This window comes from Larus michahellis, chromosome 3 (genome assembly GCF_964199755.1).
Source record: "Larus michahellis chromosome 3, bLarMic1.1, whole genome shotgun sequence".
Lineage (NCBI taxonomy): Eukaryota > Metazoa > Chordata > Aves > Charadriiformes > Laridae > Larus > Larus michahellis.
In genome coordinates, this window is record NC_133898.1 from 119,801,810 (window position 1) to 119,814,791 (window position 12,982).

Consider the following 12,982-nt stretch of genomic DNA (forward strand, 5'->3'; position numbering starts at 1 on the left):
GAGCTCAAGCCCAACGGCTCTGCCCCCAAGCCCAATGTCTCACCTCATGCCAAAGCATCGTGGGAGTCGCTGTGCCCTGGACACATCCCAGCCAGTTTTTAAATCCCCAGGGCACAGGTACGGAGCGTTGGTCCAACGCTGTTGGTAGACCCAACATCAAATGCTCAAATTCTAACAATTTATGTAAGATAGCTGAAGGTATGTTTTGGCTCTGGAAAGAGTTGCCTCATAACATTTATCACAGACCTCAACAAGATCTTAACCTCAGCTGTGGCTTCCTTGGATATCTATGACCCACTTGCTAGCAATGCGACCAGTGTCTGTACCTGCCAATGAAAGCTGCACTTCCATGGGCTTTACATGCTATCCCTGGTCACTGTCTGACTCTTTCACCCCTTACTTTTAACTAGTTTAATTCTTCATGGGAAATAAATAAGTTTAATTTGAGGGTGGTGGTGTTCATATGGTGGTGATGGTGGAGGGAGGCCTCTGGAATGAGGCCTGATTTTGGCTGCACACTCTTGATATAAATTGTCTATACAACAGTAACATACAGAGCTTGCCACATCTTTCTGGAGGCACTGTAAGAGTGGGGTGAAGTGTGAAGGTGCTGACCTCCTCTTGGAACATCCTCTACCAGCTCCAAGAGACTTTCAGCAAACAATCCTCCAATCACACACACGTATTTGAGCTTAGATCCTGCAGAGTGGAGTGGAGTGGAGTGGAGTGGAGTAGAGTAGAGTAGAGATACTTCCTTAGCCAAAATGCTTGGTTCTATCTGAGACTGAGCTGGCATTACTGCTTGTTGAAATAAGGGCTCTTCTTTGGTTTTGCACTTACATTTTGCAAGATCTGTTGACCTATGAGGTCTCCAGTTCCTAGATGCTAGTGGCATCTATGCCTTAGTAAGGCATCACGTAACCAAACAACAGCACTCTCAAGAAAGTACTCTCAACAGTAAAAGTTTCTGGTCCACAAAGGTTAAATTACATTCAGCCTCAAAAGTGATACATTTTACTGATTTCAGATGTTGAAAAAAGCTTACCTTTTGCCAAGTTCCTAACAATCCATCCTTTCAAATTGTTTTCAGGCAATATTCATTCATTAATATTGCATTAAGCATGTCATGTGATCACTCTCCTACTCTGAAACAAGGGCTGTAATCTAGTTATGACTGCAGGAATGTAATCCCTTTCTGACAATGGCTCTTACTTCTGCAATGTTTTAAAAGAAAATAAAAACAAGCATCTCGTAGATGTATGAAGCAGGTTACACAGCCATACTACACGGCTGGTACTTCTTATTCTGCACCTATTTCCAGTACAAATCCACCTTTGCTATTTTGGAGGCTAGTGCACATCCCATGGTGGTCATTCAGTCTGAAAAATTATATATTCTTCTGCTCTTCAGAGCAGTGCAGAATTTCAGTGCAGTTCTTTACTACAGTATTTTCAGACTAGCCATCTGCTCCAATCTCCACCTTTGCATCCAAGGCTCTCTTTGCAAGAGGTATACACATCTTTCAGCAATGAAATAATACAGTAGTGTTCCTTTCGTGTTGCTACAGCAGGATGAAAAACACAAACCTGAGTTTGGCTCAGCTTCTCTGTACTTCTTTACAGAGAACTTCATGTTAATGAAGTTCTAGTTCTTTAGCCAGCTGTTTAAAGGTGCTGCATGCAGCTATTTACAAGTATTTAGATTGAAAATTTGACAGGCAACAGTGAAGATCAAAGCAGAATCTTCACTAAGCATGTTACACACCTCCCCGTGGCATTAGAGAACTCTGTTCAACGCTGAATATGCTTTGACAACACACCCATCACTACACCTTGCCTTACAGTGAGCAGCGCAAAGCTCAACATGTTACAAGATCTTAAAAACCTGCTCCGTTTTGCAGCTTACCATCTGATTTTCTGGAATGCCACCTCCCGCCCCCACCCAGAGCACAATCTTGCAGGTGAAGGGCAAGGACAGATCAGGTTCACTCCACTGTGCAAAAGTTAAAATACGCTGAGTCCGAGTAAACAACCAGAGAAAGAATCTCAAAAAGGTGGTTGGTTGCTACCCGAAGTGCAGAACTGACATCTATTTACAAGTAGGCAACAAGGACCTACTGAATACGTAATTTATTATTGATACTCCTTCCCTTGAGTAATATTTAAGATAGATCAGTTCAAATTATTCTTCCATATTTAGTCTGTATAACTGCTACAACATTTTACTCATGCAGAGCAAAACAAGAAGTCAGTATGAACCCATAAGTTATACGAATTAAAAAAAGAATAAATCAGTACAGCTTCACATAATGCCCCTGTATTTATTTGGACCACATTTTACTTCTACCAACCCCACCTGACAGGCTCCCTAAACCAATACAGGTGAATCTTCTGCTTTGACACAAGGCTACTGTATCAAGACTGCTGGTTTCTGATATATCTTCCACAGTAAAAGAAAGAACGCCAAGTCTTTTTTTAAAAGATGTTTATTAAAGAATATTCAGTAGGCTGTATTAGACAGATTTAGCTAATCTCATTGCTGAGTTAAAGTGCCATCAGTCAAGCCAAACACATACTGAACAGCGTATTCTCTTCGGTCTAATCTGGGTGAGGTCTTGTGAACTTTGTATGCACACAATTCCTGACATGCAAAGCCCTATCAAGACCGTAATACATCTGTCAACTACGTTTTTATTGAAACCCAAGGTGTCTGCATATCAAGAAATAGCAAATTCACCACACACGAAAATAAAAATTCAGCTTGCACAACCAAGTGTATTTACTCACTGAATAGCAGCGACATCACTCAAAAAAGTTGACTTTGTGCTTCACAGCTCAACTGCAGCGGCTCAATAGTCTTGTTCACTGAACCATGGGGCTGACAAGTCTTTGAATGGCACTCAGAGGCCTAAACGGTTACAGTGTAAAACATCGGTAAAACTGTTCCTTCCAGTTTTCACTGTGGTGGCTCAAAAAAAATACAACAATCCTATTATTAGGATCTATTTTCAAAACCTTTTTACAGGAGAAGCGTTTCACCATCAGTACCCTGCATCATCCAGCCCAACTACAAGTAGTGGAACATGACAAATATGCATATATATTGCAAAACACAGTTTTGTTTATTTTTAAAACATGAGTTTCTAAGCAGATTTAACCAGAAATTATATTCACACCCTCAAACTCTACTTCAGACTTTTTTTAATGTCTCCATTAAATTAAAATTGTCCTTTATTTCAAAACAGAGTTCCAGCATAAATCACTCCTTTATTTAATACTTATCAAGCAAAGTAATCTGTATTCCCACAGCATTTAAAGTGAGAATTACACTGTTGCAAACATGTATTGCATAGTTATCTGCATTCTTTTAGCAGATACCCCCTGGCACTTATTTCAATAAGCCAACCATCACCTCGCTGATATCCCACAACTTTCTTGCAACCAAGTCATCCATAGCTTTGGGCAGAAGTTCTTCCTCTTTGCAGTCCCCAAAATATTTTCCCGACACGCCTTCGACATCAGGAGAAGAGGCCAAATAAATAGAAGTCTGGGCCCCTTCCAGAGGTGTTTTGAAGAAAGCCCATGACACCAAGTTGAACAAGGGTTTTGCCAGCAAAGGAATATTCACATATCTGCCTAGATTTGTTCTGACAATCCCAGGATGAAGCGAATTGACGGTGACTCCTGTCCCTTCTAACCGACGGGCTAGCTCCCTTGCGAATAGTATGTTAGCCAGTTTACTCCGACTGTAACAAAAGCTTTTATTGTAACTTATTTCACTGTTCAAGTCTTCAAAGTTGATCTCTCCATATTTGTAAAGCTTTGAGGACACTACAACAATCCTGCTCGGAGCAGAATTTTTGAGGAGGCCCAGAAGAAGGTTGGTGAGCAAGAAGTGACCCAAGTGGTTTACACCAAATTGCATCTCAAAACCATCCTCTGTCTTCATGTACGGGCACTGGAATACCCCTGCATTATTTATCAGAACATCCAGCCTTGGCTCTTCCTTCAAGTAGGAAAGAAAAAATATCAATTCAGTTTTAGAACTGTCATGCAAAACACGCTACTATTCTTAATATTTCTCATTGTTAGAAATAATTTCATTGCTAGTTTTCTGAATTGTAACCTCCTGATATTCTCTTAAAGCATTGCTGAAAAGAAACCTTAAGATGAACCACTAAACTTGACCCCAGTAGGATGCAGGTACACAACAGCAGGTCTGTATCTACTTTTAATGCAGGCAGAGAAGACAATCATCTGCTGCTCCAGAAGCAGCTTGTTCTATCAATTCAGTGATAATTTACCTTTCTGATGCATTTTGTTTTCCTGTAGAAAGTAACCTGTTTATTGCACTGCAAAAACACACGCATTAACTTACGGCAAACCTCAGCCAAGGACTCCACAAGCAAAAGCGCTGCAAACGTGGAACTAAAATTTTAGCTCAAAGGATCAACCTCAGGGTTGAAGAGAAACTGTTGTGTTGTAGAACCACCATCTTACTGGGGTGATGTCATGAAAAACTTTGAAAATGCTGTTCTCCTTACTGTAAATACTATCTTATTTTAAAAACACTACATCTCATTGTGCTGCTTGATGAGAAATATGGAGCGGAACTCACCATAAAAAGTAACATTCATGCTTCATGCAATTTGAGTCTAATAGGTCTACTCAAGAACTAAGGTGCATCTACAGGACTGAGCCTCGAAATATTTGTGACAGGCTCAGCACGCGCTATTTGATGGATCAGTATTCTGGTTCAGGTCAGCAGAAAACAAAGACCCAAGGAGGTATGTTATACTCTATAGAATCAGGAAACATAAGTAATTAACAGAGAGAGTCGTATGGATAATTTAAATATATGTATAATATATCACGTACTTCATGCTTCAGCATCCACTCAGAAATTAAGAGCTCTCCAATTTACCCAAACAATAACTTCTTCAAAACATACAGATTAAAGTAAGCCACCTAAAGAGGTTCCGAATTCAACACTTTCACCCACCTCTTACAAAAGATTGTGAAAGCATCAGAGGAACTTCAAGCTTGCATGAATCAGAAGCAAATGTATTCACTTTATAGAAAGAACAGTATGAGTCTTTGCTGCTAATTCTTTAGACCCAATGCAGGGACTGGAGGGCAAGCTGAGATCATTTTGGGTCATTTTGATGATAAAAATAGAGAATCTCCAAATGAATTTTGTATCATTTGCCTTTTATTTGACTGCCATTAGCAGCAATGGTACAAAAAGAGCAAAACTCAAATCTGCACTTGGCATTCAGTTAATGACGCTGCCATCCGATCAAACAAAACATGAAGTACTTCAACCCCAGACTGATTTCCCTGGGACTTGAGGTTGCTCAGTGTTTCGTGTAATTGGGTCCCTGAGGCATGATCCGAAGAGCATCAAACTCACTTCTCTCCACCCAAAGGGACATAATGGTTATTGTCACTAAACCAGGACAGGACTGAAGAAGTACCAACTATAGATCTGCTCACTGAAGTGATACTTTCTTCTTTAGAGAAAAACATTGCTTTAGAAGCTTTCTGTAGCATCTGACTGGAAGATTTATTTTGCAGGACTGAACACTTCAAGAAGCAAGACCTCCACGTGTGCTATTTTCTGAGACTCCTGCGTTTAATAATCTAGAGTAATGTGATCAATGCCAAGCAGGCAGACACTATGACCAAGTGCAACATAGTGCACAAAACATTGCTTTGATGGGCAATGCTATTCCTTGCAACTTCTGAGCTCACTTCCATTTTCCCACGGAAACCTCCAACATCTCAAAGTCTTTTATTTTTCACAGTAAGACTAAAGAATGGAAGATGCAGTCACTTGCAGTTGTGCAGAGGAAAGCTCCCACAAATTAATTTAGGCAGTGGGAGTACATGTTTCCCCATCCTGCCAATATTTCAGTTTTTCATCTCAAACAAAAAAAACCACAGAAAAACCCAACCAACCAAACCCAACAAAACCACAAATAAACAGCTCCAAGAAGGAGTCCCAGGTCAGAGAAGATAAATAACATGAATGTGGGTGGCACAGCTCTTGAAAGTATTTCTTGAGCTCATATCCCTTGTCATTCACCTGCTTTTGGAATTATTTTGAAAATGAAAGTTAAAACGCAGGTGTCAGGAGCACTCTGCAGCTACATGCACTCTCTTTTTCATCACCCATTTCTCACCTAAAGTCACTTGTAGTGGCTTTACCAACAAAGAGATGCTAACAAATTCACAATTTTGGGTATTTTGTACTATAAACAATATAATTCTTAGAAGTCAGACAGTATGTTTCTTACTGTGTGTTTACTATGCATGTTTGCATATATGCAATATATGTTCATACATCTGTTCATAATCTGTTTCATATATGCATATGTTCGCAGAACACTGAAGTGAGGTTAGACATTATAACTGGATTCATATATATGAATGTATATGACTACAAAAAGCTCCACTAGACAACTTAAAACTTGACTTTTTCCAGATATTTAAGTTTTAGAAAAGCTATTTGAAAATTAATGCAATAAAGTCCCTCTCTGTTTCTTTCCCCTCTCACAACATCATCTGAGCATCTTTCAAGTACTATACAAGCATTTCTCCAAGCAGTAGCAGAAATTATTAAGCCTGGCTTCCCATGACTTTGTGTCTCATGGCTTGAGTAGCTAGATGTGGTGAAATGAGAGTCCTAACCGACACCTTTCATAGGAATGGAATAATGCCTCTAATGGTGCCTCCCTCTGCTCTCTGGTGTCTAATAACACTGCTGAACGCACCTAGGGGCATTTCACAGAATCACAGAATGGCAGGGGTTGGAAGGGACCTCTGGAGAACATCTAGTCCAACCCCCCTGCCAGAGCAGGGTCACCCAGAGCAGGTCGCACAGGAACACGTCCAGGCGGGTTTGGAATGTCTCCAGAGACGGAGACTCCACCACCTCTCTGGGCAGCCTGTGCCAGGGCTCTGCCACCCTCAAAGGAAAGAAGTTCCTCCTCATGTTTGGGTGGAACTTCCTATGCTCAAGTTTGTGCCCATTACCTCTTGTCCTGTCCCCGGGTACCACTGAAAAGAGCCTGTCCCCATCCTCCTGACATTCACCCTTTAAATACTTATAAGCATTGATAAGATCCCACCTCAGTTGTCTTTTTTCCAGACTAAAAAGACCCAAGTCTCTCAGTCTTTCTTCACAAGAGAGGTGTCCCAGTGCCATAATCATCTTCATACCCCCTTGCTGTACCCTCTCCAGCAGTTCCCTGTCCTTCTTGAACTGGGGAGCCCAGAACTGGACACAGTACTGCAGATGTGGCCTCACCAGGGCAGAGCAGAGGGGGAGGATGACCCCCCTCGACCTGCTGGCCACACAGTCCTCTTGATGCATTTCTGTCAGGCGAATCAACTGGATGCCCCTGTTCCCTTTCAACTCAGGTTTTCACAAAATCTGCAGTGGGTTTATATATTCAAAAACGTCTACCTACTAAACTCGGCTAGCACTGCCTCAGAGATGGCGGGGAGGGAGACAGTCTGAGAAGGTGTCAGAAGGATGGCTGGGCCTGTGAGCAGCGCACTCATGCGAATGATTTCTTTGGAGACAAAGCTGAGCAGTAACTCCAATTTGAAGCAGCAGAGGCAGGTTAAAGTAAGAGTTAAGAGTGAAAGGAAGACAAATCATTTGTCTTATACAGAAACAAGCGCTTCCTTTTCATAACAGAAAAGGACTAGAATAATTTGGACTAGAACAAACCAAACTAGTATGAACTTTATGCTTCCAAGCGCTAATTCACGGCCGATTTACCCACACCTTTCTTCCAAACCCTGCGGTGAACTCAGCAACACCCCGTGTCCCCAAACCGGGCTGCCAGCGGGAGGAACAAACCCTGTAAAGACCGATCCTCAAGGTCGCCGGTCTGTCTGCGTCCACCCCCCGTCCTCTCACAGGGAGGGCTCCCGGGGCCTCCGCGCTAGGCCAAAGCCGCCCCGCACCCCTCGGTAGGCCCGGCAAGGCCCGACGGGCCCCGGCGCCCCGCAGCCGCCCCCGGCCGTACCTGCAGGACGCGGTGGCAGAAGGCGCGGACGGAGCGGAGCGAGGCCAGGTCCAGCTCACGGACCACCAGCTCGCCGCCCTCCCCCTCCGCCTCGCCCTGCTCGCCCAGCTCGGCCCGGATCTCACGGGCCGCCCGCTCGGCCCGCGCCCGGTCGCGGCAGCCCATGATAACTCGGGCCCGCATCCGCAGCAACTCGGCCGCCGCCGCCCGTCCCAGCCCGCTGTTGGCCCCCGTGATGATCACCGTCTTGCCCCGCATGGAGGCCCCGGCCCCGGCCCCGGCCCCGGCGGCCTGGGCCGCGCCCCGCAACCAGCGCCAGGCGGCCAGGAGGAGCCCACCGCCCAGCGCCAGCGCCGTGGCCGCCGCCGCCATGCCGCCGGGCCGAGCAGCGCTCCGCCCGAAGTGGCCGCCCCCGCCTAGCCGCCCGCCGGCCGGCCGGCCCCCGGGGTGCGTTAGGATTGGCCGGGCGCGGCGATGGGCATTGTGGGGAGTGTAGTCCGGCGCCGCGCGGGGGAGGCCGGCCCTGGAGCAGCTTAATGAGCCTAAGGTCTAATTGAGACGTCCACCGGCAGCCCCGGCGGCCTTCCCGGCCCCCAGCCCCGGGGGCTGCCCAACTTCTGCAAAGCTGCTGCTTCCTTCCCTGGCTCAAAAATAAATATGCAGTAGGATGTCGCCGCAATAGGATGTCCCAGCGGTAGGATGTCCCATTAATAGGACGTCCCCACAACAGGATGTCCGAATAGTAGGATGTCCCCCCAATAGAATGCCCCCGCAGTAGGATGTCTCAGCGGTAGGATGTCCCAGCAGTAGGATGTCCCATTAATAGGATATCCCAGCAATAGGGTCTCCCAGCAATAGGATGTCCCAGTGTTAGGATGTCCCTGCAGTAGGATGTCCCAGTGGTAGGATGTGCCTGCAATAGGATGTCCCGTTAATAGGATACCCCAGCGATAGGATGCCCCAGCAGTAGGATGTCCCATTAACAGGATATCCCAGCAATAGGGTGTCCCTGCAATAGGGTGTCCCTGCAATAGGATGTCCCTGCAATAGGATGCCCCTACAATAGGGTGTCCCCACAGTAGGATGTCGCTGCAGTAGGATGTCCCAGCAACAGGATGTCCCAGCAATTGGATGCCCCTGTAATAGGGTGTCCCTGCAGTAAGATGTCCCTGCAGTAGGATGTCCCAGCGGTAGGATGCCCCAGCAATAGGATGTCCCTCCATCTGTCCAAAGGCCCTTTTACTAATAGCAATGTCCACGCTGGTAAATTAAATGCACCATGGGCTGCAGTCTGGTGCTGAAACGAACTGATGCACAACAGCCCTTTTAACGCCCAACACGTCATCCCATGCTGACTCCTGAAACATGGATAGGTATTGTCTGGGAGAGAGCTACCTGGCCTGGGCCAAAACCAGGGGCTGTTCTGACAATTTTAAAATTGTTGATGACAATAATAACAACAATTTAATGACATAGAGATGGTGGAGTTCTAGGGCCCAAGAGCATTTCCCAATAGCATTTAGTTTGCTAGCAGAGATTCTACCAAAATTTTGTATTAACATTTATCTATCTCACAGGGGTGACTCCATCACAGGGAAAATAGACATTAAGGGCTCCTATAATATTTCATTGCCAGTCTTTGAGTCTCATGGCAGATAAAATGCTTCTGCAAAAGGCACGTTCAATTCTCTCTGCCTTGAGTCTTCAGCTTGAGATGCAGAGGCTGGAGCAGTAGATAGGGAGGTGCCAGGGCAGATTCCAGCACAGGAATGAACCATCTCTGCTGTTATACTGACACAGCAGCCGGTGGCACAGTTTTGGCCCAAGGCTGGGAACTGGTTAGGGCTCTCCCACGGCTCATGAGCTCCAACTGGGCAGTTTGGAAGTGGTTATCCTGTTCTGGAGAATTAGCATGCACGTGGACTTTTCCATGCCAGATGGCCTCTGTGCTGATGAAATGTTCCAGGAAAGTTCAGGTACAAGTATAAGTGGAGTGAGAGAATACGTCAAAGCAGCATGCTGAAACCTACCCCATGCTGCCTTCAAGACCAGATTTCTTTCTTAGGTATTTCAGCAGGTCCTGTGGCTCTGGATCAAGTTGGATTGCGTGTTTGAGTGTAGCAGAGATGTTAGCACATGGCCAAGCATGTCTTGATAACCTAGCTGCATGTTGTTAGCAGAAGTGATGGTTTGGGGGGAAGTTACAAAAGTCATTATGCTGGTGTCTGCTCCAGAGTCTAAACATACTGGTGAGCTGACAGTCAGACCTGCTGAATGCTTGCTTCTAGGACCAACTTCAGCTGAGTAATATTAGCTTAGAGGTAGCCTGTTTGAGGCTACCGAATTTAGTGGACTTCAGGACCAAGGGGGTCTGTCCCATCCCAGCCTGGTAGAAGAGAGGCTGCTTGCAGAATTTATGCGTACGACTGCTCACTCACCTCACAAGCACACTTACATTCACTGGTCTCTAAAATATCTGCATGCACCCGAGGTCCCTCCAGTATCTATACTCAGAGACCCAGGCACCAGCTCTGACGCTGGGTTTTCCCAGATGCTGGTCTCTTCCTGTTGTCCAGTTTGAATTGCGCTAGTGGCTTACACATGCACATAATGTGGGTCCCTTGAATAGCTCGCACCCCGACTGGACCTCTCCAGTTGTTGGGACTAAAACCCTTGGGCTCCTCAGACCTGCCAACATAATTTTGAATCCTTAACCCAAAACCTGTTTTCAGCCACCCTCTTCATGTCATGTCTCCGGATGACACCTTTACTAATCCCAGACTTTGACAAACCCACCCAAGGCAACATGAACACACAACCAGGGAGTCAGGAGTGGCCACTGAGGTTCACTCACTCAAAATCCTTTTCCTCCTAACCCTGGGAGAGCTGCTGGTAGAAATGTACAGAGAGACAATTAAAAGGTAACTGAATTTTTATCAAGAGTAATGTAAGTTAAAACAAGGTGTAGGTGTTTCACCAAAAAAAAAAAAAAAAAGAAAAAAAAAAGAAGGCAGTAATAGGGTTCAGTGCAGATTTAGGAATAAGACAGGGACAATAAGGATAGAACAACATGGATTACAAGAAGTTCAGGATCAGGACTAGGGGCCAGCATGCAGATGAGTAGAGTCCAGGGAGACAACAGTCTGTGGGGGAGATCAGAAACAAGCTTGGCTGATAATGAGCATGTCTGTCTTGAGTCAAGACCTAGCACTTCTGGGGAAATGAGTAAGAAACCTAAGAGGAAACCCATGAACCTTTCGTCAGGTCTCTTGTGGTTGGTCTGGACGTGATAACCATTTGCAATAGTAGCCTCCCCTTAACTGTCACGTGTTGACACTACCCACAGTCTGTTCGCGTTGCTGCAGTCTGTTCTGAGGCTGACTTCAGCTCATGTTATAGCTGAAGAAATGTATCCGATTTTTCTGGAAGTACCCTTAGCATCTCTCCTCTGACCGTCTGTTGTACTTCTCAGGCAAGTTAAGGGCTGTATAGGTACCACATCTAAACACATTGGATTCTCTGAGAGACCTCTTCTGTCTTCGTCTGCACCACAGAAAAGTCTTTATCTCTTCATTCTTGGCTCTTCACTTGATTTTGAGACTCATGACTACACCAAAGGGTATTTTAATCAGGCCACACCATTACATCTGCTTGTGACAGAGATGACTTTTGGCATCCTTAACCTGATGTAAGACCCATAAACAGTTTGAGGTGTTCTTCCATATACCCTGCTCATAGTAAATCAGATCTTTAGGTGTTGGAACTGTGCCCACCTCTGCTGCCTAATGACCCTGCAGCCAAGGACCATGAGAAAGGGACAATGGTTGCCAACGAGATGCCAAAATAAGAGAACCGGGAAAAGCCCTGTTAGAGAAACAGATTCATCCTGTGAGAAATTCTCCTGGTGGTGGGTAAAGAATCTGATATTCAGTATCTGGCAGTGGGGATTCTGGCAGTCATCTCTGATACACCTACTACTTCAGAAGACTGTGAATGTGTTGGAGAGGCCACTGCCTCAAGGGTCTTGCCTGGGCTTATCGATGGTCAATACAGCCTTCAGTGCAAGGAGCTCACGGGTGATAGTGACCAGAAGCTGCTCATCTAGGCAGGGATGCCATATGAATTCAGATGTTGTTGGTCCCAGATACTACTGAGCAAGGTAACTCGAAGTTATTTTTTCTCCTAAGACATTGACCCGCTTCACTGCTTTCTGTACCCAGCTGTTGCACTTGAGGAGACGGGTGTGCTCTGTTTAGCAATACCGCATGCCAGCCAGGGTTACAGGATGTAGCAGAGGAGCCCAAAGGAGCATAGCTGAGGATTCTCCTCAGGATGTAGGAGCCTCCTGATTCCTGACTCCTTAGAACAGATCACAGTCCAGGAACACAGGAGGATACATGTTGGAAAACCTGCGATGATGACCACCTCCAAATCTTCATCTGAACTATTTTGTTTCCTCCAGATGTCTGTTTCCCCATGCGTGACATGCTAGCCTGGAAACTGAAAGGATGTCTTGGAGGTGTGAAGGAACTGAGGAACATGGGTTTATCATGTCTTGGTAGCTGGCAAGAGGTATCCAACACACTCTGAAGATAAGTTCTCTTATAAAAAAAATAAAATAAACAATAGTCAAGTCACCTTCAGGATCTTATTTCCAATATTTTTCTCCATGAGGATTGGTAGCAGCAGGAGACATTCACATTTGTCTTACCAGGACTCTTCCCTGTGATGTGGTGCATGAACCTGGAAGCTATGGGAACAAGGACTGGCTTTGCCTGACAAGGCTCTTGTTTCAGCGCAGAATTTGATCTGTGTTATCACCAATCCTCTTCCAGGTTTTGGCTGGGATGACAATTTCTTTTTCATGAGTCTGTCTTCCAGTGTTAGAAACAAGCTGATAGACAGGCCAGTCCAGAACCACAGGACTCTCCTCTGTTCCCC

The 12,982-nt window shown here is 45.4% G+C and overlaps 1 protein-coding gene across 1 annotated transcript; it reads right to left on the reverse strand.

Moving 5' to 3' along the window:
* Positions 1 to 3,246: 3,246 nt before the first annotated feature.
* RDH14 (retinol dehydrogenase 14) lies at positions 3,247 to 8,453 on the reverse strand. Its single transcript, XM_074581911.1, has 2 exons — positions 8,042 to 8,453; positions 3,247 to 4,005 (listed from the first exon to the last, which is right to left on the reverse strand). Exons 1-2 carry the CDS (start codon positions 8,411 to 8,413, stop codon positions 3,388 to 3,390), a joined length of 990 nt encoding a protein of 329 aa, XP_074438012.1. The 5' UTR covers positions 8,414 to 8,453; the 3' UTR covers positions 3,247 to 3,387.
* Positions 8,454 to 12,982: the final 4,529 nt, after the last annotated feature.